This window comes from Magnolia sinica, unplaced genomic scaffold (assembly GCF_029962835.1).
Source record: "Magnolia sinica isolate HGM2019 unplaced genomic scaffold, MsV1 ctg61, whole genome shotgun sequence".
In the NCBI taxonomy this organism is placed as follows: Eukaryota; Viridiplantae; Streptophyta; class Magnoliopsida; order Magnoliales; family Magnoliaceae; genus Magnolia; species Magnolia sinica.
The window spans coordinates 1-24,036 of record NW_026682859.1 but is presented as its reverse complement, the minus strand read 5'-3'; the positions used below and the strand labels follow the sequence as shown (position 1 = coordinate 24,036).

General features: G+C 40.4%; 1 protein-coding gene and 1 long non-coding RNA gene across 5 annotated transcripts; both read right to left on the bottom strand.

The window, feature by feature from the left end:
- Nucleotides 1-234: 234 nt before the first annotated feature.
- LOC131236389 (GBF-interacting protein 1-like) lies at nucleotides 235-22,761 on the bottom strand. Of its 3 annotated transcripts, none has more exons than XM_058233506.1 (7): nucleotides 22,500-22,761; nucleotides 19,310-19,353; nucleotides 17,852-17,960; nucleotides 2,942-3,072; nucleotides 1,349-1,392; nucleotides 1,108-1,187; nucleotides 235-345 (listed from the first exon to the last, which is right to left on the bottom strand). In XM_058233506.1, exons 1-7 carry the CDS (start codon nucleotides 22,657-22,659, stop codon nucleotides 323-325), a joined length of 591 nt encoding a protein of 196 aa, XP_058089489.1. In that variant the 5' UTR covers nucleotides 22,660-22,761; the 3' UTR covers nucleotides 235-322. The 3 variants fall into 3 exon arrangements, 1 of the variants encoding a protein (XP_058089489.1); XR_009166717.1 differs by lacking the exons at nucleotides 235-345; nucleotides 17,852-17,960; nucleotides 19,310-19,353; nucleotides 22,500-22,761 and adding exons at nucleotides 2,472-2,711; nucleotides 4,447-4,549; nucleotides 5,807-6,085; nucleotides 7,664-8,692 and having other exon boundaries at nucleotides 1,119-1,224; nucleotides 1,349-1,446; XR_009166718.1 differs by lacking the exons at nucleotides 235-345; nucleotides 17,852-17,960; nucleotides 19,310-19,353; nucleotides 22,500-22,761 and adding exons at nucleotides 2,472-2,711; nucleotides 4,447-4,549; nucleotides 5,807-6,085; nucleotides 7,664-8,692 and having other exon boundaries at nucleotides 1,173-1,187.
- On the bottom strand, nucleotides 13,836-17,547 carry LOC131236392 (uncharacterized). 2 transcript variants are annotated; one of them, XR_009166720.1, is made up of 4 exons: nucleotides 16,385-17,547; nucleotides 15,103-15,200; nucleotides 14,860-14,978; nucleotides 13,836-14,105 (listed from the first exon to the last, which is right to left on the bottom strand). It is a non-coding gene; the product is annotated as an uncharacterized LOC131236392 (long non-coding RNA). The 2 variants fall into 2 exon arrangements; XR_009166719.1 differs by lacking the exon at nucleotides 16,385-17,547 and adding an exon at nucleotides 15,915-16,378.
- Nucleotides 22,762-24,036: the final 1,275 nt, after the last annotated feature.

Sequence of the window (24,036 nt, the reverse complement as noted above, 5' to 3'; positions counted from 1 at the left end):
GAGTTGAACTGATGAGATAGAGAGCTGTTTGGTGCCTCAGAAATTTTCAAGATTGGAGGATCCTAATCATTTGATTAATGGCCCAAGAAAAGAAGACAGCTGAAGAGTCTAATCATTATTTATAAGAAAATAACCCAATGATCAAAGGGTGAAATCTCCTATCGAGCAAGATTTCTTGGGTGTCACCCAATCAAAACATCCTAACATGAACAGGCACAATAGGTGTTCTTAGTAAGATCACTTCCTCTCTGGTCAAGAGATTGATTCTTTCTCAGGTGACCATGGATGATGTGGATAATTTCCTTTGTAGAGTTGGGGATGCTCAGAAACCACCGTGTGCTGCACCTGGAAACGGAAAAAAATAAAAAAATAAAAAATCAAACACTTGGCAAGAGTGAAAACAAACTCTACTGAAGACCTCATCTTGAATCTCCATCACTATATGGTCAACATGAAAAGAATCTTGCTGACAAGAGATGATCATTATGTAAAAATTCTATGAGGTGAGTCTTATTGACTAACGGTCTAGATCTCCCTAAGGGTTGGATGATGTGATCAGGCATACTGGTGTACCTCACTAAAGTTGTGATTGATCTAAAATTGTGTACGGTTGGTGCGCTATTCCTAAATTCGTGTGGAGCCTAAAAGAGAGGAATTTCAGTAAATATAAAAACATGGCTGGGTACCAAGCTTAAACACGTTGAAGCCTCTATTCCCATCTTGGTGCTTCTTTGAAGAGTGCAAGGCGTGAAAGATCCTAGCAACTCGAAATCCAGAGATGGCATCCCAATCAGGTACGGAATTTAGTTTGGATTTATCGATCCTTATGTCCGATGCACTACGGCCCTTTCAATTCCGCAAATTATAGTTCAACAGATTACTCATGCCAAGGTGAGAAAAACCTGCTTTTCTGGATGTTTCCAAGTCGCCTTAGAGATTCCATCACATCAATGGAATCTCTAAGGTGGGGGCCATGATATGAACACTGTAGATAACCATATCATTCTTCGTCAATATATTTTGTGCTCCCACATTTATTTTTTCTAAACAAATAGAAGAAAAGAGATTTTTTTTTTTATATATTTAAAATGGCAACAAAAGAATTACCAGTGTCGAGTTTGCTGAGTGACGTGTATTCCCCAAATCTCGTTCTTTGCCGAATCAATTCAGCTGGAACTCTACCACGACTGATATTTAAGAAAACCGATATAACATCCAGATGATCTGAATTAAACAAAATAAAATAAAAAGTTGAAAATAAAGAATAAAAAACTGCAAAAATATATAAACATGAAGAGAAGAAAAAGGGAAAAGCAGAGAAATTAAATGCAGAGATTATTTATCTTACTTCAGATTCCCATTACTTCTTCCTCTTCGTGATTGGCAGCAAAACTGTTGATAATATCTTTGATATGAGTAAAAGATCACATCTTGTGCTTTTCCTTACTGTGATAAAGGATTAAAAGAGAAGAAGCAAGACAATTAGAAAACACGCTCTTCAATGGAATTAAAAAAATGTAGTAGAAAATCATTAGGACAGTTCATTGAGTTTCTCCACCTTCTAAAAATGATCCCAAGAAATTGGGTTGAGAACCTGTTACTCGATCGTAACCAGCCCACGTATGAGAACCATACAAACAATTGATTCAATGTTTTAATGAAAAATAACTTGCATCATAAGCAAGGTATTCCGTAACAGTAAAAGTGGCCGTAACAGCCACCATCATTACCTTTATGATATGGGTTATAATGGCCATTATGGTCCCCAGACACTTTTTTTTTTTTTTTTATAAAATTTTATAATGGCCATTACGGTCTTGGACACTTTTTTTTTTTTCCTATTGAAAAAAATCTGAAAAATCTGTGTCGGCTCCATAACAGGCCATTACAGGGGCATAATGGGCTGTTACGGGGGCTGTAACGGCCTTTACATGTTATTTTATCCATAATGGCCGTTACGATATTTACGATCCATAACATGTAACGGTTGCCACCATTTACGACACACCATGATCATAAGCTTCTTATAGATAAAAGATCTTTTCTTGCAGATGATGGCTCCTCATCAAGCAGGAAGGTGCTCCTGTAAATCTGGTAGGTTCATTAGCAAAATTGTTCAATAGGATGCCCAGATTCTGCCTGAGAATTATCAGGCCTGATAGGACCGCCTTTTTTTTTTTTCTTTTTAATTCAGGATCAGGAGTATATGAAGGATCGACAATTAGCATTGGTTTCTGAACAATTCCCCGTGAACAGACAGAGCTAACACAGCATTCGACTCTCCAGAGTTTTCAAGAAATTCATGTGCTTCATCACTAGGCAGCAGATTTACAATATTACATTCCAAAGTAGTCCTGGAAGCCATTGTTAAAGCATCTTCCTATTTGATGGGGATTCCATGCTTTCTTTAGGTGGTGTTTGATTTTTCATTTACTGGTGTAAATACTTGTAAATAGATTATGATTACTTACATCCATAATTGCAGAAGCATCCTCATACAACATTGATGGCACGCCTTTTGAACTCCAAACTTGGGCAGAAAGGAAAAAACTGTGGGGCCCATTGTGATGTATGTGGCTTATCTATGCCATCCAAACCTTTAGCCAGCTCATTTTAGTGCAGGAGTCTAAAAATGAGGCAGATCCAAAGCTCAAGTGGACAGCACCACGGGAAATGGTGGTCCTAAAGACGTTCACCGTTGAAAACTGTTTCTGTCCATTAGGCTCACATTGATTTTTTTGTCATCTAAACTATTCATAAGGTCACAAAGACATGGATAAAGGAACAACACAAATATCAGCTTGATCCAAATTAAAATGCTTAAAAAGTAGCTGAATTGCATTTTCTTTGCATCACCTAGTTTTAATCAATTTACAAGAGGATTCAATATACCGGGGAATGGAAAGTCAATACAGCAGAAAAATCTATAAATGAAGTTTACCTCATGTTGTAATGGTTGCATTATTTTCTGTGTCCTGCAAGACGATGAAGAAGTGGATGTAAGGTCTCTGCCTGTGCTTTGATTGACCTCATTATCCTTTCCAGTATTAGCATTCCTCCCACTACCAGCATCTAATCATATGAAATTAAGACAAGATGACTTAAACTTGGAAATATAACAATGCTAAAAATCCTCCAAAAGATATCATTCCAGTAACTGATCAGCATGGAGCAAGTTCTAAATGAACAAACCTGATGGTGCAAATGCAACATGATGCAATCATCAATCACATAAAAGGTAAGGAATGTCTTCAGCTCTAACCGAGAAGCATGAAATCTACATGAGGAAATGATGGAGGACAATTAGCCACTTGCTCTAAAAGCTCGAACTGATAGAGAGTGGCGAATCAATCCCTTTATCCAATAGCTCAGGCCCCACATCGCATGGGTTAGGACCTTGGCCAAACCTCCTCATGGGCCCCACTTCACATGGGTTCCGCTTCACACGGGCCACCTACCCCGAGTGTGTCCTCGCATCCCACAGGCTACCCCACTTGAGCCCGGTGTGAAAATTTCCCTGCATTAGGAAAAGGTTAGAAAGCTCACAAGTCTCCTTGGAGACAAGGCTTGCTAGTCTCTAACATCTCCACCATAAACAAGGAACATGTAATTCAACCACTCATCTACTGCGCCATCATGTAGGCGAGACAATAGCCCAAAAAAAACACAACACTACAAGAATCCCTATTATATCGGTTACGATTTCAGTCGTTGAATGGGGACTTCTAGCCAAGGGCGGAAATGCTTGGAACTGCCTTAAACCGGAGGGACCCTGCGAATGAATCTGGAAAACGATGAATCCCCTCTCTTAGGGCCATGGCTTCTGCCACAATCAGCTCCACAGCCACTAATAGGTGCAGGATAGGAAGCATTCACGTGAACACATCGTAATTAGCAGCACCACAAATACCAAAGAGCTCTGGCATATCAGAACAGCAACCCACTTAATCTCCACCCTCCCAGCTGAGGAACAGACCACAATACCTTCCATGTGTGCCAGGCCCACTGAATGTGAACCACTCAGTCTTTTGCTCAACTTCTTTTTACCATCCATTAACAGGCTGCCAATGCCTTGGCAAATATAGTTCAATGCTGTGATTTTTAGCCATAGGCCCTTCATGTGGTGGGCCATCAGATTAACTGTTCTGATTTCCCTTGAAATGTTCCATGTGTGCAGCAGAGATGCTAGAGACAAGTGAGCAAGATCTCCAAGGAACCTCACGAGCCTCCCCACACCTCAGACTGCATATGGTCATGGTTCAAATGTGAAATGGTAACACAAAAACCAAAAATTAACATCACTATCATACATGGAATTTGAGAGAAGCAAATGCAATGCCATGAATTTGAGACCATCCAAGTGCTAAAGCAGGCTTCAACGGTAACCAAGTGTTTCAAATAAATGCAGTTTTTTTTTTTTCATATTAAGATGGGGAACATGTATACCATAGGAGATGTAATGAGAAGAATAGCTCCCTCAAACGCCACAACCCTGCGTTGCAGGTGATCTCCACCAAGTAGTCTCAGCAGGCTCCCTATTGCTAAGATTCTGCAAGAAAAGAAGAAGAAGAATGAGAAGATACTTGTTAACAATTTCAGACACTGGAAAGGCAAAAAATGAAAAGAAAAAATGCCAAGCTACTACGATGCTTATGCATTTATCAACTTAAGGACTCAATGCCGAATGTCGATAGACTGAGACAATAAAACATTAAACAAGGTATTTCAATCTTACAAACAACAAACTCATAGGTAAAAAAGGGCCATCATCAAATATGTCTAAGAGATGACAATGCATGCAACAGAAATATGTTGTGCATTACACAGAACTCTAGCTTTTGGACACAGAGAACTCTAGCTTTTGGCGGGCGTCAAGCGCAGTCCTGAAGAAAGGATGACTGTTCAACAGAAATAGAATGGGACAGCCATGTTTCCAACTTTAAATAGGACAGCCTAAGGAAGTGAGCTTGTATACACTTGCATAAATAAGAAAAGGATTCTAATGAACATATCCAATAAAAATCACCAAGAGCAAAGAAAAAAAAGGGCTAAATTCATACATTTTGGCATAGTTCCCATGGAGACTGGTCCTGTACAGACCTGGTCCCACAGTCCAAACTTGGTCTCTTTTAAGCTTGCGGGTAAAACACAGATCTATATTTAAGTGCACCAAATGAACGGGACAGGCCCAGTCCAAGTTTGACGACTTTTTGAATTGCGGTCTAGCCCAAGATGGGATTCAGGCCCATTTGTTGATGGCCAGGGCCGGGTGGGTTTGGCCTGAATCATGGATCAGATGATTAAATGGGCGGGCCGTGGCCTCAATTTCAGTGAGGGTGGGTAAACAGACTAGGCTACTAATCCATTGTGCATGTGGCACTCTAATGACACCTCAAAACAATCAAATTATCAACTGCATCACTAAAATTACATTAATAGAAGGATCCTAACAGTCCAAACATTGGCTATGTAAATCGACATTAAAAAACATTGGTGGGTCTCTTGCTTGTAGCCTACCCAAGTCTCGGGGTTTCATCATTTTTTTACCAAAGTATATATTTCAATGGGCTTATTAAAACTACTTTATCAAATATTACAAAAATCTTGGCCCATTTATGTAGGATTCATGTCCTTGTTGTCCACTCACTTCTTATAATAGGATAAAATTGAAAAGAATAAAATCTAAGAGCTTTTCTTAGAGTAAAATTCTCCACAAGAAAGTGTATAGTTCTTTCAATTCCTATCAAATGGGAGGCTAAAGAACTGAATTAAATTTATTTGAGATACAACAGAGACATAGTATCACCTGTTTGATAGAAGCATCTTCCGAGCTTGTGAAGACATGATGTGCTTAGAACAGAAACTCCTAAATGGGTCTTGCTGCACAGAATTCGTAGGGAGTGGGTCCCTTGCTTTTGGTGACCCTCCAAGGAGTGGACTCGCCTGATTTTTGAGCTGTGGCATCAACAAGTAGGGACCCACCTGATGGACAGCTTGGATCTTGCACATCTCTTCCATCCAGGCGTGTGTTGGGTTGTTGGGGAGTTGGGTTGCACAAGCTTGAGACTTTCCAATCTCAACGCATCTGTGTAAGCATTGGATATAAGGCTTTAGTAGTGGTTGTGGTCCATTTCTTAACTCAAACAACTATGCATGAGCCAAGCACACATGATTGCATATCTTGATGATCTGAACCAAACAGGGCTAAAAGCATCATATCTTGATGATCTGAACCAAACAGGGCTAAAAGCAAAAAATGGTTGAAGTTTATTAAATATATATTATGTAAAAACACAAAATGATAAAAGAAAAAGTTTCAGTGGTCAGACCACTGCTACTTTTATTCAATGAGGCATCATGGTATGGTCTTCCAACCACACAACCATGTGGGCCGATTCATCCGTAGAGAAATAATGGGCCCACAAGTGAGATCCATACAAAATGTTCTTTTTCCAGGTAATTTATCAAACAGTTGGCATGCATGACATACAACAAGTATTATGCAATGGTTGGCATGCATGACATACAACAAGTATTATGCAATGGTTGGCATGCATGACATGCAACAGTTATTATGCAATTCTCTGTCTGAAGGATTACAGATTACTACTTCAGTTCTCAGTTGTACACGTAGGCCCGTTGTTTTGGTGACCCAAAATGCTGACATTACAGTGGGAGTGGATTAGGTGAGACCTCGGCCTCACCGAAGACTCTGTGGCCCTTACCGTAGGGCCCATCTTGATGTATGTATTCTGTATCCACAAGGTTGGATGGCAAATAAACATTCTGGTGGCCCCATGAAGTTTTTAATGGTGGGGTTTCAATCACAACTATTTCTGTGGTGTGGTCCACTTAAGATTTGGATCTGCATCATTTTTGGTATCATGCCCTAAAATGAGCTGTCAAATGGACAGATGGTGTGGATTTAAGGAACATACATCACAGTAGGGCCCACAGGGATCCACCGACCTTGGATCCATTGAAACCGCGCCCAACTCATTGGTAGAGAAAAAAAAATGGTACTCAAATACGATCCACACCAAACATTTTTCGTTGAGCCATCTCATCAAACAGTCAGCATGCGTGACATGTAAGAGGTATTATACAATGGGTTTTTTAGTTTTACAAGTGGAGCTACTGTTCGGGTGTCCTAAAATGCTGATATTATAGTCCATGAACCAAAAATATGAAAAAGAGACCTAATTTGTAGAAGCCCAAAAACAAAAAAGATAATAATAAAAGCATAACAATAAAGAAACTTGAATCCAGATCCTCTGCTTGCAACAAACAGAAAATTTTTGCTTGTTGCAATTTGAAATTTGGACCCTCTGCTTGCCACAAACAAAAAATTCATGTTTTACTGCATCTTGATTGGTGCACATCATCATTGACATTGTCATTGTCAACACTATTGCATTAAATGCAGCGTGTGATGATGTGGCCTAATCAGATTGCAAGAAACAACAATTTCTTGTTTTTGACAAGCAGAGGATTCGGATTCTGCAGTTTAATTGGACCACATCATCACACACTTCATTTAATGCAGCAGTGGTGCTGCTTGTGGCAAGCAAGAGGATCCGGTTTCGAGTTTAAAATGACTAGGATTATAGTTGAAAGTATATGAATGAAAAGTAGAGAATTAAATGAAAGAAGCAAATATCACCTGCTTTACTTTGGAGATATTCTGAATCTGTCTTCAACAAAGAATGAAAGCCTGTCTTTGATTGCCAGTCTCCACAACAAATAACATTTCTCCATCTCAATATTTATCTTCAGAAACAGCTTCAGCATATTTCAGTGGAAGGTGTTCCTCAGGAAACAATAGCTTCAACATATGTTGCTCGAGCTTGCATTAGCTGGGACCTCTGTCCTCTGTGTGGGGATTTTTCATTGAGGCTGCTTAATGTCGATGGCGGGTATGTGTTGAATCATATGCCAATCCACTCCCCCTACACCAAGCCCATTGATTAAACTCCGAGGCATAAGACTTGGCTCCAAATTCCTGAGTGCAGTCACATGCTCCAATCCTTCTGGAAGTATCTTCATTCGGAAGCATCGGGAAATATGTAAATGTAAAAGACTCGGCATCGCTCCTTCCTCAACCATCCACCGCTCTAAATTATGAAACTGATCAACCATCAAGGACTGAAGTCGAGGAAACCCTTGCGCAGAGCAGACCATTTTCTTTCCCGCGTATGTACAAAGTTGCATGTTGAGAACCTGAAGGTTTGGTAGTTTCTCTAGTGTCATCATCGGGTCTTGCACTAACAAAGAAGCCTCCAAGGTAAGCCTAGTGAGATTTGGTGAGAATTCTTTAGTTTCCGGTAGCCTCTCTAACCTTCCATACAAATGCAGCTTATTCAGACGCGGCCGATTTGAAATTGCAGGAAATAGGTTTGCAATATTTAGAATATTATCACCATATAAACTCAAAGACTGGAGGTGGTCCAATTTAGGAATAGAGTCAAACAATCCCTTTCCATGCCTACTTAAATCTACTTTCGCTATTACCAGTTTCCTAAGATTAACCAGCTCTCCCAAGTAATCTTTTATCCAGTTGTCTGCACAAATAGTTCTTAGAGTTTGTAGGTTTCTTGGAAAATTGTGTTTGTTCCCAGTCAGCCCACCTGCATTATATCCTTCACAGCTAAATCCATGCTCTATGCTTACATGCCTTAATTGTTGCATCTTCCAAATAGGTATGCCGATCTTCCAAATAGGTATGCCGATCCCAGTAGATGTGATCTCTAGTGTTTGTAAATTGCAAAGATTGGCAATCGATATATGGGAGTGTAGTAAGATGGGCATTGTATCCTGTAATGCCAAGGTATCTCAAGTTCACAAGTGTACCTATTTCATATGGAAGCTCTTTTACCCCTATTCGGTGTAGATGTAAAACCCTGAGTAAATGAAAGCTCTCGAAAAGAAACTTTTGCTGATTCTTTTCAAGTATTTCTTCGTGTAAGGTGAAGCACAAGATAGAACGAATGCATGGAGTGGATAGCTTTAAGGAAGTGTACTCACCAATACTATGATGCACAGAAAGTCGACGTGCTTTACATGGAGAGAGAGGGTCTGTGTCCCCATGCAGAAAATTTTCTTCCTTGGCTTTTGAGATCGAGAGATCTCGTAGTAGATCATGGATGCGACAGCTTTTAATTGTGCCGATGAAATTTTTTTTCGCCACTTGAATTAGGCTTCTTTGGATTAGCTCTTGCACGCAATCTTCTGCGACTTCCTCCAATGTTTCAGCCCCTCTTGAATGTACAAATCCTTCTGCAACCCACAGCCGAATCAACTTCTCGACGGAGATTTCGTAGTCTTCAGGAAAAGCCCCAAGATAGAGAAAGCATGACTTCAGGCGATAGGGTAGATCTTCATAGCTTAGAGCTAATATTGGTGAGATATTTGCATCGCCTTCAACAAATTGCCAGCTAATGCTTTTGAGTACTTTCTCCCATTCACTTAAAAGCCCTGCTTTCCTTGATAATAAACCCGAAATAACAGCAACCGCAAGAGGCAAACCATGGCACTTTGCCACGATCTGTCTTCCTAACCCCTCTAAATATTGGGGGCAATGGGAATCTTCTTCGAAGAACACTTTCTTACGAAATAATTCCCAGCTCTCATCTTCTCTTAAAAGTTGCAGCTCATGAGGACGGCATCGTGCATCTGCATCTGTAGCTATGTCTTTGTTGCGAGTAGTAAACAGGATTCGACTTCCGTTTTGCATGTCTGGAAAAGTAACTGCTAAAGCATCCCATGCTTCCGTCTTCCAGATATCATCTACCACTACAAAATATCTCCTCACCTTCAAATGCTCAAAAAGCTTCACCCTCAACTGATCGACGTTCAGGTGATAATCTACAGTGGGAATCATAAAGCAACTCATAATACCCAGCAAAAGATCCTTCACATTATATTCTTGAGATACATATATCCATGCGCAACAATTGAAATGCTTCTTAACAGCGTCATGATTATAAACTTTCCTTGCAAGAGTAGTCTTGCCAAGACCACCCATTCCGACTATAGAAATCACGCATCGGCGTTGCTCGCCCTCGGTCAACCTTGCCACCAAGGTCCTTACATCTTCTTGAAAACCGACGAATTCCGTTTGTTCATATAGATGAGAGGTTCGTCTCTGCTCTCGCAAACTTTCACTAATGGAACTACTTCCTTCTCCACCTTGACAGATATCTTTAATGCCATAATTCGATCTTTTCTTAGAGATTTCATCGAGTTCGTTCTTTATCTTTTCGATCTCCCTGCGTAGCTGATGCCGAGCAAACGTCTTCTTGATAGGACCAAGTAAACCTCTTCTCTTTTGTTCTATTTTAAAGGTGAATTCGTCGATGACGTCCTCTGCTTTGTAAGCAATGTCTCTAACATCTTCTACCCATTTCTTCACCCTTGCATCATTTTGTTTCGTCTCTGCATCTTTTAAAAAAGCCTGCATCCACGTCAGTTCTTTTTCAACCCACTCGACCTCATCACATACTTCCCGGAGAAAGACTCCTTCATGGATAAGGAGATCTCCAAGTTTTTCTATGACAGAGGAAACAACAGCCTCAGCAATCATCTTAGCCTCTCTCTTCTTCTCACAACTATATGCAATCTGTTTTTTCAAAACTCCACTATTCTCTTTCTTTTTCTTTTACTCGCTTGGCAGCTTTTCTTTCTCATTCTAAGAAGAGAAGATGCTACCGTCCACGTCCAGCAGGTGATATATTAATCACGGCCGTCCATCTATTTCCGGTTAGATTTTTAAAAATAAATACGCATTTGATGATTCCAAGGGTCGTCGGATCACTTTCTTAGAAGCAATGGTGGCAAATAAACGTAGTGAACTGTCAGCGATGTTTCATCTAAGCTGTCGGATCACACGGTACGCCTATTTCGTCCTACTCCGCCCGTCTCTAGCCACGAATGAGCAGTTCTGTGGGTGGCTGTATTACGATTTATCTGTATATCCACGCCGTCCATCACTTCTCTCAGATAATTTTAAGTTATGTGCATAAAAATGAGGCAAATCAAAGACCCAACCACACCAAATAATAAGCTGGTTTGCATTAAACGGGCAAATCATTAAATGCAATTTGTATTAAATGCAAGACTCATCTGATGTAGTCCACTTGAGCGTTGGATCTAACTCAGTTTTGTGCTCAAATCTTAAAATGATCATTAAAAAGAGATGAACGGCATAGATAAGCATATAGATCACGGTGGGTCCACCCATAGAAATATGCGTTCGTGGCTAGAGACCGGCGGGGTAGATAGCAATCCGCGTACCGTACGCATGCACGGACATGAATTTCCTGTTCGCAGCAACGGGATCGTGCCAAATCTAATGGCATGGAACAATTACCATGATATGTCCCCAGTTTCAGGGTAAAAACGACAATGTGGGGCGGTCGCGGATTAGGTGAGAGACGGGGCCACCTTTATAAATGCATTCATGACTGTATTGATTGTGCGGATTAGGTGAGAGACCTGGCCACCTTTATACATGCATTCATGACGGAATTGATTGTGATATTTTTGTTTTATCTTAGTCTATAACTGTTTTGACTTATAGATAGATTGGACCTCGGTTAAACATCACGATGGGCCCTAAAAAGGTATCAGCGGTGGGTATCACTGTTCCCACTGTTTTCAATGGTGGGGTTCACTTGAGCTTTGGATCTGCTTCATCAATTGGCTCATGCCTTAAATTAATCTCTCCAAATGGATGAACATACATCATGGTGGAACCCTACAGTGCTTGGTGACTGATTCCCTGCTGAACTAGTCGGCAGCTACTCCGCATCCATGCTATTTATTTATTTATTATTAATTTTTTAAATATTATTTTATAGTATAAGACCAGAGAAGAGGATGGCTCAAGTGGCCTACGTAGTGGGGATTAAACACCCACTGTTGAAAACTTCTTCAAGGGCTAGGGAAGCATTGGATCAAGCTGATAATTCTATTTTCCCTTCATCTATGACCTTATGAATAGGTGAGGTGGCAAATAAACATCACAGTTGGCACTAAGAAAGTTTCAACAGTGGATGTCATAATAATAGCTGCTTTTTGTCGTGTAGTCCACTTAAGCTTTTGATCTACCTCATTTTCAGGATTATATGCTAAAATGATATTAAAAAATGGACAGTAGGTATTGATATAACCCATATATCACAAAAGAGTGCTCTTGAGAGCCCTGCCTGTGCGGAGCTCAAGATAGGTGGGGCAAGACCCATTCTGCATCCCTCTGATGGGGCTCCATGGGCCCACCATAATATGTGTTTTATCTACACTATCCATACATTTTCCAACTTATTTTAGGGCATGAGACTAAAACATTAGGCAGAGCCATTATCTAGGGCGGACTACACAGGAAACAATGGTGATTGAACCCTCACCATTAAAAACTTCTCTGGGGCCACATGGGATGCATGGCTTGGATACTACACAATCATTATTCCACACACGAAAACAACATTTGAGGCCATTTAAAACACATCATTGTTTCTGAGTTAGGCTCGAAGCCGGAAATATCACATATACATAATATACATTTGGCCCGAAGGACTCAAATCAAACTGACCAAATTGTTGAACCTGCTGTCCCAAATTCAGTTGCAAAATCAGATTGGTTAAACAATCCTAGCCTTTGATTCACGGTCACTCGTTTGTTGAAATAGGATTGCAGGATTTTTTTTCACTTTAAGCGTCCAACAAATGCCCACAAATCCAATAATCAGATAACAAGACAAATGCCCACAAATCCAATAACCAGATAACAAGATACACGACTTGTTGTGCATGACACATTTAAACTGGCACCACTAAATTGGACAGTTAAATTTGTATTACTGGCATGACATGCTGGTATGCGAGTTCTAAATAGTTTCTATAAGATCGGATTTCTATATCGGCTGATACCGGCGATATGTAACAGTTTTGGAAGTGACGATAGGCTATGATCCTTGGTTCCAATACACTTAGGGCTTCATTTGGACGCAACTTCCATACAGGCATTTGAGGTTTGATGCAAACGATCATCAAGCATTTGGATGAACTTTGCAAACCTCCATCTCATCTTCAGCATAACAATATAGGCACTAAAACACTGCCGTCAGCAAAAACTAATCATATTGGTTTTTCTCTATTGAGAAGGCCTAAAACCCTCCTTTTTAGAAACTCCCCTTTGAGGAAGTGTTTCCAAATATGCACTTTGGGCTGATTTGGACACACCCTCAAAAGGGGTCTTTGATGCCTAAACTGTGTTTTGAGGCAAATCCTAGTTTTTTTAGTGTGTTTGGATGCACTTTCACAAACCAAAGCTAATTTTACTTTGATACTGTAGCTGTTGATTTTGGGGAACCTTTTTTTTTTTTTTTTTTTTTTTTTTAATACTAGAATATTTTTACTCTTGGATCAGTTACTCCTTTCCTTTGATTATGAATAGTGTACTTTAATGTAGTTTGTGGGAGAGGCGTGGCCCATGTTATAGGCAGATGACGATTTGGATAATCATACTTATCACAAGACCATAGCCACAACTCATGTTTACTGTCTAGAGCTTCTGTTTTCATTCTCGTTGTTGATTTGCAGTCTTATGTTTTAGATGGATAGGATCATCTGATCTATGGTCTTTTAAATCGATTCCCTATCCAAATGGCTTCCCCCTAATAGTGCTCGTTAGGCACATGATTCCGTACATGTGGGGCCACTAAGAAGATCCAAAGAGTTGAACTGGTGAGATAGAGAGCTGTTTGGTGCCTCGGAAATTTTCAAGATTGGAGGATCCTAATCATTTGATAAATGGCTTGAGAAAAGAAGACAGCTGAAGAGTCTAATCATTATTTATAGGAAAATAATTCAATGATCAAAGGGTGCAATCTACTATCGAGCGAGATTTCTTCGGTGTCACCCATCCAAAATATCCTAATATGAACCGGCACAATAGATGTTCTTAGTACATAGTCTTTTATTTTACTATATGTAGATCACTTCCTCTCTAGTCAGGAGATTGATTCTTTCTCAGGTGACCATGGATGATGTGGATAATTTCATTCCTTTGTAGAGTTGAGGATGCTCAGAAACCACCGCGTGCTGCACCTGGAAACAGAAAAAAAAACAAAAAATAAACAATCAAACACTTGCCAAGAGTGAAAACAAACTCTGCTGAAGACCTCATCTAGAATCTCCATCACTATATGGTCAACATGAAAAGAATCTTGCTGACAAGAGATGATCATTATGTAAAAATTCTGTACGGTGAGTCTTATTGATTAACGGTCTAGATCTTCCTAAGGGTTGGATGATGTGATCGGGCATACTGGTGTACCTCACTAAAGTTGTGATTGATCTAAAATTGTGTACGGTTGGTGCGCTAATCCTAAATTCGTGTGGAGCCTAAAAGAGAGGAATTTCAATAAATATAAAAACATAGCTGGGTACCAAGCCTAGACACGTTGAAGCCTCTATTCCCATCCCGGTGCTTCTCTGATGAGTGCAAGGTGTGAAAGATCCTAGCAACTCGAAATCCAGAGATGGCATCCCAATCAGGTACGAATTTTAGTTTGGATTTATCGATCCTCATGTCCGATGCAGTATGGTCCTTTCAATTCCGCAAATTATAGTTCAACAGATTACTCATGCGAAGGCGAGAAAAACCTGCTTTTCTGGATGTTTCCAAGTCGCCTTAGAGATTCCATCACATCAATGGAATCTCTAAGGTGGGGGCCATCATATGAACATTGTAGATAACCATATCATTCCTCATCAATATATTTTGTGCTCCCACATTTATTTTTTCTAAACAAATAGAAGAAAAGAGAAAACAAAATTAAAATGGCAACAAAAGAATTACCAGTGTTGAGTTTGCTGAGTGACGTGTATTCCCCCCGAATCTCGTTCTTTGCCAAATCAATTCAGCCGGAACTCTACCACAACTGATATTTAAGAAAACCGATATAACATCCAGATGATCTGAATTAAGCAAAATAAAATAAAAAGTTGAAAATAAAGAATAAAAAACTGCAAAAATATATAAACATGAAGAGAAGAAAAAGAGAAAAGCAGAGAAATTAAATGCAGAGACTATTTATCTTACTTGAGATTCCCATTGCTTCTTCCTCTTCGTGATTGGCAGCAAAACTGTTGATAATATCTTTGATATGAGTAAAAGATCACATCTTGTGCTTTTCCTTACTGTGATAAAGGATATAAAGAGAAGAAGCAAGACAATTAGAAAACATGCTCTTCAATGGAATAAAAAAAAAATGTAGTAGAAAATCATTAGAACGGTTCAATGAGTTTCTCCACCACCTAAAATGATCCCAAGAAATTGGGTTGAGAACCTGTTACTCAATCATAATCAGCCTACGTATGAGAACCATACAAACAATTTATTCAATGTTTTAATGAAAAATAACTTGTATCATAAGCAAGGTATTCCGTAATAGTGACGGTGGCCATAACAGCCACCATCATTACCTTTACCATGCCGGTTGTAACGGCCATTACGGACCCCATAACGACTGTTATGGACTTTTTTTTTTTTTCTATTGAAAAAATCTGAAAAATCTGTGTCAGCTCCATAACAGGCCATTAAAGGGGGCGTAATGAGCTGTTACGGGTCATTTTATCCATAACGGGCGTTACGATCTTTACGACCACATGACATGTAACGGTTGCCACCATTTACGACACACCATGATCATAAGCCTCTTATAGATAAAAGATCTGTTCTTGCTGATGATGGCTCCTCATCAAGCAGGAAGGTGCTCCTCCTGTAAATCTGGTAGGTTCATTTGCAAAATTGTTCAATAGGATGCCCAGATTCTGCCTGACAATTATCAGGCCTGATAGGACCGCCTCTTTTTTACTGGTGTAAATACTTGTAAATAGACTATGATTACTTACATCCATAATTGCAGAAGCATCCTCATACAACATTGACAGGCACGCCTTTTGAACTCCAAACCCGGGCGAAAAAGGAAAAAACTGTGGGGCCAACCGTGATGTATGTGGCTTATCCATGCCATCCATCCCTTTAGCCAGCTCATTTTAGTGCAGGAGTCTAAAAATGAGGCAGATCCAAAGCTCAAGTGGACAACACCACAGGAAATGGTGGTCCTAAAGACGTTCACCATTGAAAGCTGTTTCCGTCCAAGGCTCACATTGATTTTTTTGTCATCTAAACTATTCATAAGGTCACAAAGACATGGATAAAGGAACAACACAAATATCAGCTTGATCCAAAGTAAAATGCTTAAAAAGTAGCTGAATTGTATTTTCTTTGCATCACCTAGTTTTAATCAATTTACAAGAGGATTCAACATACTGGGGAATGGAAAGTCAATACAGCAGAAAAATCTATAAATGAAGTTTACCTCAAGTTGTAATGGTTGCATTATTTTCTGTGTCCTGCAAGACTGGTGAAGATGTGGATGTAAGGTCTCTGTCTGTGCTTTGATTGACTTCATTATCCTTTCCAGTATTAGCATCCTCCCACTACCAGCATCTAATCATATGAAATTAAGACAAGATGACTTAAACTTGGAAATATAACAATGCTAAAAATCCTCAAAAAGAGATCAATCCAGCAGCTGATCAGCATGTAGCAAGTTCTAAATGAACAAACCTGATGGTGCAAATGCAACATGATGCAATCATCAATCACATAAAAGGTAAGGAATGTCTTCAGCTCTAACCGAGAAGCATGAAATCTACATGAGGAAATGATGCAGGACAATTAGCCACTTGCTCTAAAAGCTCGAACTAATAGAGAGTGGCGAATCAATCCCTTTATTTCATAGCTCAGGTCCCACATCGCATGGGTTAGGACCTTGGCCGAATCTCCTCGTGGGCCTCACTTCACATGGGTTCCGCTTCACATGGGCCACCCACCCCGAGTGTGTCCCCACATCCGATAGGCTACCCCACTCGAGCCGGTGTGAAAATGCTCCTGCATTAGGAAAAGGTTAGAAAGTTCACAAGTCTCCTTGGAGATCAAGGCTTGCTAGTCTCCGACATCTTCACCATAAACAAGGAACCTGTAATTCAACCACTCATCTAGTGTGCCATCATGTGGGCGAGACAATAGCCCCAAAAAAAAAAAAACACAATACTCCAAGAATCCAACTATTATATCGGTTACAATTTCAGTCGTTGAATGGGGACTTCTAGCCAAGGGCGGAAATGCTTGGTACTTCCTTAAACTGGAGGGACCCTGAGAATGAATCTGGAAGAAGATGAATAACCTCTTTTAGGGCCATGGCTTCTGCCACAATCAGCTCCACAGCCACTAATAGGTGCAGGATAGGAAGCATTCAGGTGAACACATGGTAATTAGCAGTACCACAAATACCAAAGAGCTCTGGCATATCAGAACAGCAACCCACTTAATCTCCACCCTCCCAGCTGAGGAACAGACCACAATACCTTCCATGTGTGCCAGGCCCACTGAATGTGAACCACTCAGTCTTTTGGTCAACTTCTTTTTACCATCCATTTACAGGCTGCCAATGCCTTCGCAAATATAGTTCAATGCTGTGATTTTTAATGGTTCTGATTTCCCTAGAAGTGTTCCATGTGTGGGGCGGAGATGCTAGAGACAAGTGAGGAACATCTCCAATGAGGCTCACAATTCTCTCCACACCAGATTGCATATGGTCACGATTCATTTTTAAAATCGTAACACAAAAACAAAAAATAGCATCACTAGCATACATGGAATTTAAGACCAGCAAATGTGATGACATGAATTTGGGACCATCTAAGTGCTAAAGCAGTCTTCAACCATAACCAAGTGTTTCAAAGATGCAGTTTTTTCATATTAAAATGAGGAATATGTATACCATAGGAGATGTAACGAGAACAATAGCTCCCTCTAGCGCCCCTACCCCCACGACCCTGCACGCCAGGTCTCCACCTAGTAGTCTCAACAGGCTCCCTGTTGCTAGGATTCTGCCAAAGAAGAAGATATTTGTTAATAATGTCAGTCGCTGAAAAGGTCAAAAAATAGCCAAGCTACTACGCTGCTTTTGCATTATCAACTGAAGGACTTAATGCCGTGTGTTGACAGACGGACACAATAAAACATTAAACAAGGTATTTCCATCTTAAAAACAATGAGCTCAAATGTTTAAAAGGGCCATCATCAAATATGTCTAGGCAACAGCAATATTTTCTGCATTATACAAAGCTCTAGCTTTTGGACACAAAGAACTCAAGCTTTTGGCAGATGTCAAGGGCAGTCCTGAAGAAAGGATGAATGTTCAACATAAATATTTTCTTACTTATATACACTTATATAAGTAAGGAAAGGATTCAAATGAACATATCCAATAAATGAGAACTAAGAAAATAAAAATCACCGAGAAATTTTATTTTTTTTATTTTTTATTTTAAAGGAAGACTAAATTCGTACATTTTGGTGCAGTTTCCATAGAAACAAGTCCTGTACAGACCTGACCCCCATGGTCCCAACTTGATCTGATTTTAGGCCTGCAGGTCAAACACAGGCCTATTTTTATGTCCACCAAATGAACAGGACAGGCCCAGTCCAATTTTGACAACTTTTGAATTGAGGTCTAGCCCAAGACGGGATTCAGGCCCAGGCAGGCCTGGCCTGAATCATGGATCAGATAATTAAATGGGCTGCGCCCTGACCTCAATTTCAGTGAGGGTGGGTAAACAGACTAGGCTTGGGCTGACCTAGAACTGGCTCGCTGCCACCCCTAGTAAACTGTAAACATAATGAATTTTCACCAGATTTGAGGAGCTAAAGCCTACATTATGAGACATTTGAACGACAGAAGAAGGAAAAAAAGGCAGAATAACCACCCTTTTGACATCAAACCATATAACAAGTGTGACTATCTTAAACATACGATGCAAAGAATCAAAGAAGGAAATATGGAGTAAGAAAGTCTACAGGAAACTAGAGTTGCATGAAGCATGAAGCGAAGCTGCAACAAATTTGGGCATGGGAGCGGAGAAACATCTCTTTCAAAATGTAAACAAGACTAACAAGCATAGATGGGTAGGAAGCAGAAGCGGGAGCAGAAGCAGAAGTCCAAAGTGGGGATTTGAAGCAGGAGCAGCAGAGGGACCATACAACTAAGCAAGAACCAAGAAACTAACAAGCACTAAATGGTCTGAAATGGAGAACAGGAGAAACTAAACAAGAACAGACCGGTGATAAAGACATCCTCGACACCCTTGCCAACAACATAAGGTATGAGCAAGCAACAAATGGAATAGCATGTGATGCTTAAAATGGTAATGAAAATAATTGAAATGAAAACATCTACCTCTTTTCTCCTATCACGCTTCCTTTTAACTTCATGAAAGGGATCTGCAAAATCATTTAGCAGTTAATCAAATGTGGAGGTTGTGACAGTTTTACGAGTAATAGAGAAGGTGCATAGCCACAAGCATAAACACAAGATTAAAAGGAAGAAAACAGAGCTTCAACCCATAACAGCATAGAGACAACTTCCATAGCACAAGAGAGTCAGCAGAGGTGAACTCTACCATATGAACAAGATGGAAATATATCTACCAAGGAGAACACTTGTCATGTAACTCTTCTGTACTATCCCCAAGCCGGACTTATAAATTAGACTACTGAGTAACAAAACTTTTAGAACTGCACAAAGTTGGGTCATTTGAATATTAGCCATCATTCCGTTGACTGGATCTGATTCATTTTAAGGATTGTTAAACTCACATGGAGCTACACCACAGAGTCCTTACAAAGGATCATCGTATCAAAAATCTAGAAACTGCAAGGAAAAAGTATTCAATTGCAAAGTGATATTTTCTCCGACCGCATATTGGTACATAGTAGCACTTTTATCAACCATTTTGATGCCTATAAAACATGTGTTAACTACCATAATTGCCAAAATTCCACTGGTTTCCCATCAGATCCACGATACAAAACACAATAGAATCATATATACAATTCTCGTGGCCAAGGTGTACCTTAATAGCCATTACAAGGCCATTAAAAAAAAAAAACCTAAAATGGCCGAAACAACCCCATTACAGCCCGTATCTTACGGGGCCGATATGGGTTTTCTATTTATTTCTAAAAATGAAAGGCCGTAACCGCCGTTACACCCCCCATTATGGCCCATATCGAAACAGTAATGGTGGTGGGGCCATTACATCCACCGTTACCTTTACGAAATACCATGCTGACGGCACTGAGGGTTACAAATCGCTTGAGAACTGATCGAACTGCTGATTCATGATCTCCAAATTCTAGAAGCAGTAAAAGGCATTCAACCCAATGAATGCAATCCAGCAAATAGAACCTAATCAAGTAAAAACTAAGATTTTGATGCTGCATAAATAGCTGCAGTCAACAACATCCTGAAAACCACTGAAGCAATATTAACCCGGTCAAGGTCAAGAAACATGCAGGGATTATAAATTTTATTGTTGTAAATAAACCCATTGTAGTAACTAATATACATCATCTAAGCCTTATCCCAATTGATTGGGGTCGGCTACATGAATCATGTTCCGCCATTCCACTGGGTCCAGAGCTAGACCCTCAACTAGACCATAGGCCTTCAAGTCTTTTCTTACTACCCCCATCCACATCCTTTTGGGCCTTCCCCTTGGCCTTTTAATGCCTTCAACTTGTCCCAGTTCACTTCTAATTGGCACAGTTCTTGGTCTTTGTTTGCACACAACTAGACCATCAAAGTCTACTTTCTCCAGCTTATTACCCATGTGAGGCGGAACCCATGTGATTTGGAGCCTACGAGGGGGCGGAACTCATATAATTTGGAGCCTACGAGGAGGGTTTGGCCGAAGACCTAACCCATGGATGTGAGGCTTGGGCTATGAGATGAAGGGGTTAATTCGTCATGCTCTATCAGTTCAAGCTTTTAGAGCAAATGGTTAGTTGTCCTGCATCAAATTGGTATCAGAGCGGGAGGTCTCGTGTTCAAGACTCATCACCAGGGGTGATTAATGCAGAGGCATTTTCACACCGGGCTCGAGTGAGGTGGCCTATGGAATGCGGGGGCACACTCGGGGTGGGTGGCTCGCGTGAGGTGGGACCCATGTGATTTGGGGCCCACGATGAGTGTTCGGCCAAAGACCTAACCAATGGATGTGGGGCCTAGGCTATGAGATAAAGGGATTAATTCGCAATGCTCTATCAGTTAGAGCTTTTAGAGCAAGTGGTTAGCTGTCCTACATCTTTGTTCCTTAATTTCCCGAAATTTTGTCCATAAAGCACTGTTGATCTTGGTATCCTATAACCCTCCATCCATGCTAAGGACCAGCAAGGAGAGCACACTCCCACAAGGGCAACATAATACACTATTACATAGGTTGATTGCAATCAAGTGCTATATAATAGTCTATTACATGGCTGATTATAGAAATATAGAAATAATGTATATATAGGTGAGTGCATACACACAATGATCGGGGAAACCCAACTGGATTTTTGTTGCTAAACTAACATTTTCCTTCTGATATATGTGAAGTGAACATGCTTTAATAAAAACATATGGAAATCCATCAACATGAGCACATAAAAAACCACGTGCACATGATGCATGCATGATTTTGTGAATGCACACATACATACATATGTATGTTTTTGTGTGTGTGTGTGTGTACACTAGTAAAGATGATTATATATGTATGTAAAATACATATGTATGTATGTATGTATATGAATGTGCATACAAACTAACTTATCTTTAACATATATAGGTGCATACATGTATGTATGTAGTGTGTGTGTGTGTGTGTGTGTGTGTGTGTCTAGTAGAAGCAAAGAAACGGTAACTAAATAAGATTGGAGCAAATCTACGAAAATTAAGCTGCAAATCTGTACCAAAGTAGTTTAACCAATCAATCATGATTGTGTAGATTGACGAACTTATATCAAAGCTGCTAGACCAGCAAAATCATTGAGACTCATGCACCCAAAAGCCCATTTTGCCCTTCGAAAGACGTAATGACTTTGGACATCTGCCTGAAATCCAGTTTTAACCGATCCAGCAGGATTTCAGAAACAAAAAAAAAGGACCATTTGACTGCCACGGGTTATTCAAATTTGGACACAGAAAAAGAAATGGCACAATTCCAACACGAGTCAAGAGCTACAAACAACCCCACTCATGATTTCTGCGGACATGGTTTCCGGTTGCCATTTAGGTCCACTCAAACAAGCCCAAACCCATCGAACTACAAACGGATGCAGAAAACCCAGCTCAAATTGCACAACAAAATCATCATATCCCACCTAAAAAAATCCCTCTCTCAATCAAACCCAATAACAAGAATCAAAGATCCAACAGACACCAAAAATCTGCAAACAGAAAAACAAATAAAAATACCGAAAAAAAGGAGAAAAACGAGAAAAATACCCAAAAAAATTCAAGACAAACTGTTTATAAAAATAATAAATAAATAAATAAATAACGAATAATAGATAGAATAAGGGAATGAAGAGAGAGTAGTTACCTTGTAAGAGGAGGTTTTGAGCGGTTTCGTTGGGATCCATGGAACATTCCTTGAGCATTGCATAAATCTCTTCGTCCGTGTGATTTCCAGCAATCTCTTTGATGTCCTGGACCATCTTCCGTACGTTGTTGGGAATTGAAACCCTAACACCGCCGCTCATCTTCGCAGAATAGACTGATAGATAGAGAGAAAAGAGAAAGAGAGAGAGATTTCTAGGGGCTTGAATTGATGTTTCTTAAGGGGGAAGAGAAGGAGGAGGAGAGAGAGAGAGCAAAAAGTCTTTTTAAGACATGAAAATGCAATGAGAGTAGGGCTTTTTTTTGTGTAATGGATCCTTTGAGTGTGTGTCGTGGGGCCCACATTTCATTGATCACGGCCGTTGATCTGCTGGGCCCTAGTAGGATGGGCTATCTATCAAAGGAGGACTAATTCGATAGGTGGCCTGCATTTTTGGATGGCATGCAATGGATATCTTCCAATTTCTGACATGTGGGGCCCATGGTTAACTAATCCGGAACGTCTATCCTTTGACTCCCACCGTGGATGGAAAATATCCCAAAAATCTCCTGGGTTGAGCATCTGTAGTGTGGCCCATGGTTGGGTGATCTAGTCCGTTGATCCAATGGACCTTCAATGGAGTGACTTATATATTATGACAAGTGGAGCTGTGATTCAGTAATCTGGACCGTTCTTCTGTTGATTCCCACTTTGGATGGGGAATATCCGCAACCATATCCTAACTGGACGATTCTATCGACCAACATTAGTACCCTTTTCACTTGAACGTGGACCGTTGTTATTTTTCTTCTAAGCTGTCCATCTGTGTGGGGAAAATCTAGCGGCTAAGATCACTATGTTGAAGAGATCTTTGAGGTATCGTCCACCCACTTCAGTGACAACAAACGAATGGTCTGGATTACTTAATCAAGAGCCCCACTTGTCTGAATTTAAAACGCGTGTGTACAGTTGAAAGACTCTGGCCACGGGTATCATATAATTCCTCCAGTGTGCAAAACACTGGATGAACCACAATCTTACTCCCGCTAGATCACAGCCGTTCATGGTCCGCTGTACGGGCCCTGGCATCAGAAAATCAGGCCAATTAGCTCATTAAGTGGGCCATAAGTGTATTGAACGGCAGTTATTAATCAAACTTCCAAAACTATTTTATTGTGTGGCCTGCATTATATGCCAATGGGCCTGATTCTAGGCCCAGGTAGGCAAGGATGGGCGTGCCTGATGAATGGGCTTGTGAGTCATACGGGTTTGTGACACGTGCGACCTTTGGAAAGAGAGACTGAAGGTATATACTTAGACCAGGCTGGGAAGCTAAGTGGGCCATAGGCAGTTTGTTTAGGCCCAGCCCATAACTAAATACCCGAACCAAGCATAGTCTAGACCACTCGCCAAGGATCCAGACCCGGGATCGGAACAGCAGGATTAGAGCTGGTCGAACCAAGTTAGGGCCGACTCAACTCGATCCGGTTTTGAAAAGGCTTGATCCCAACTCGATCCAACTCAAGACCGAGTCCAACAT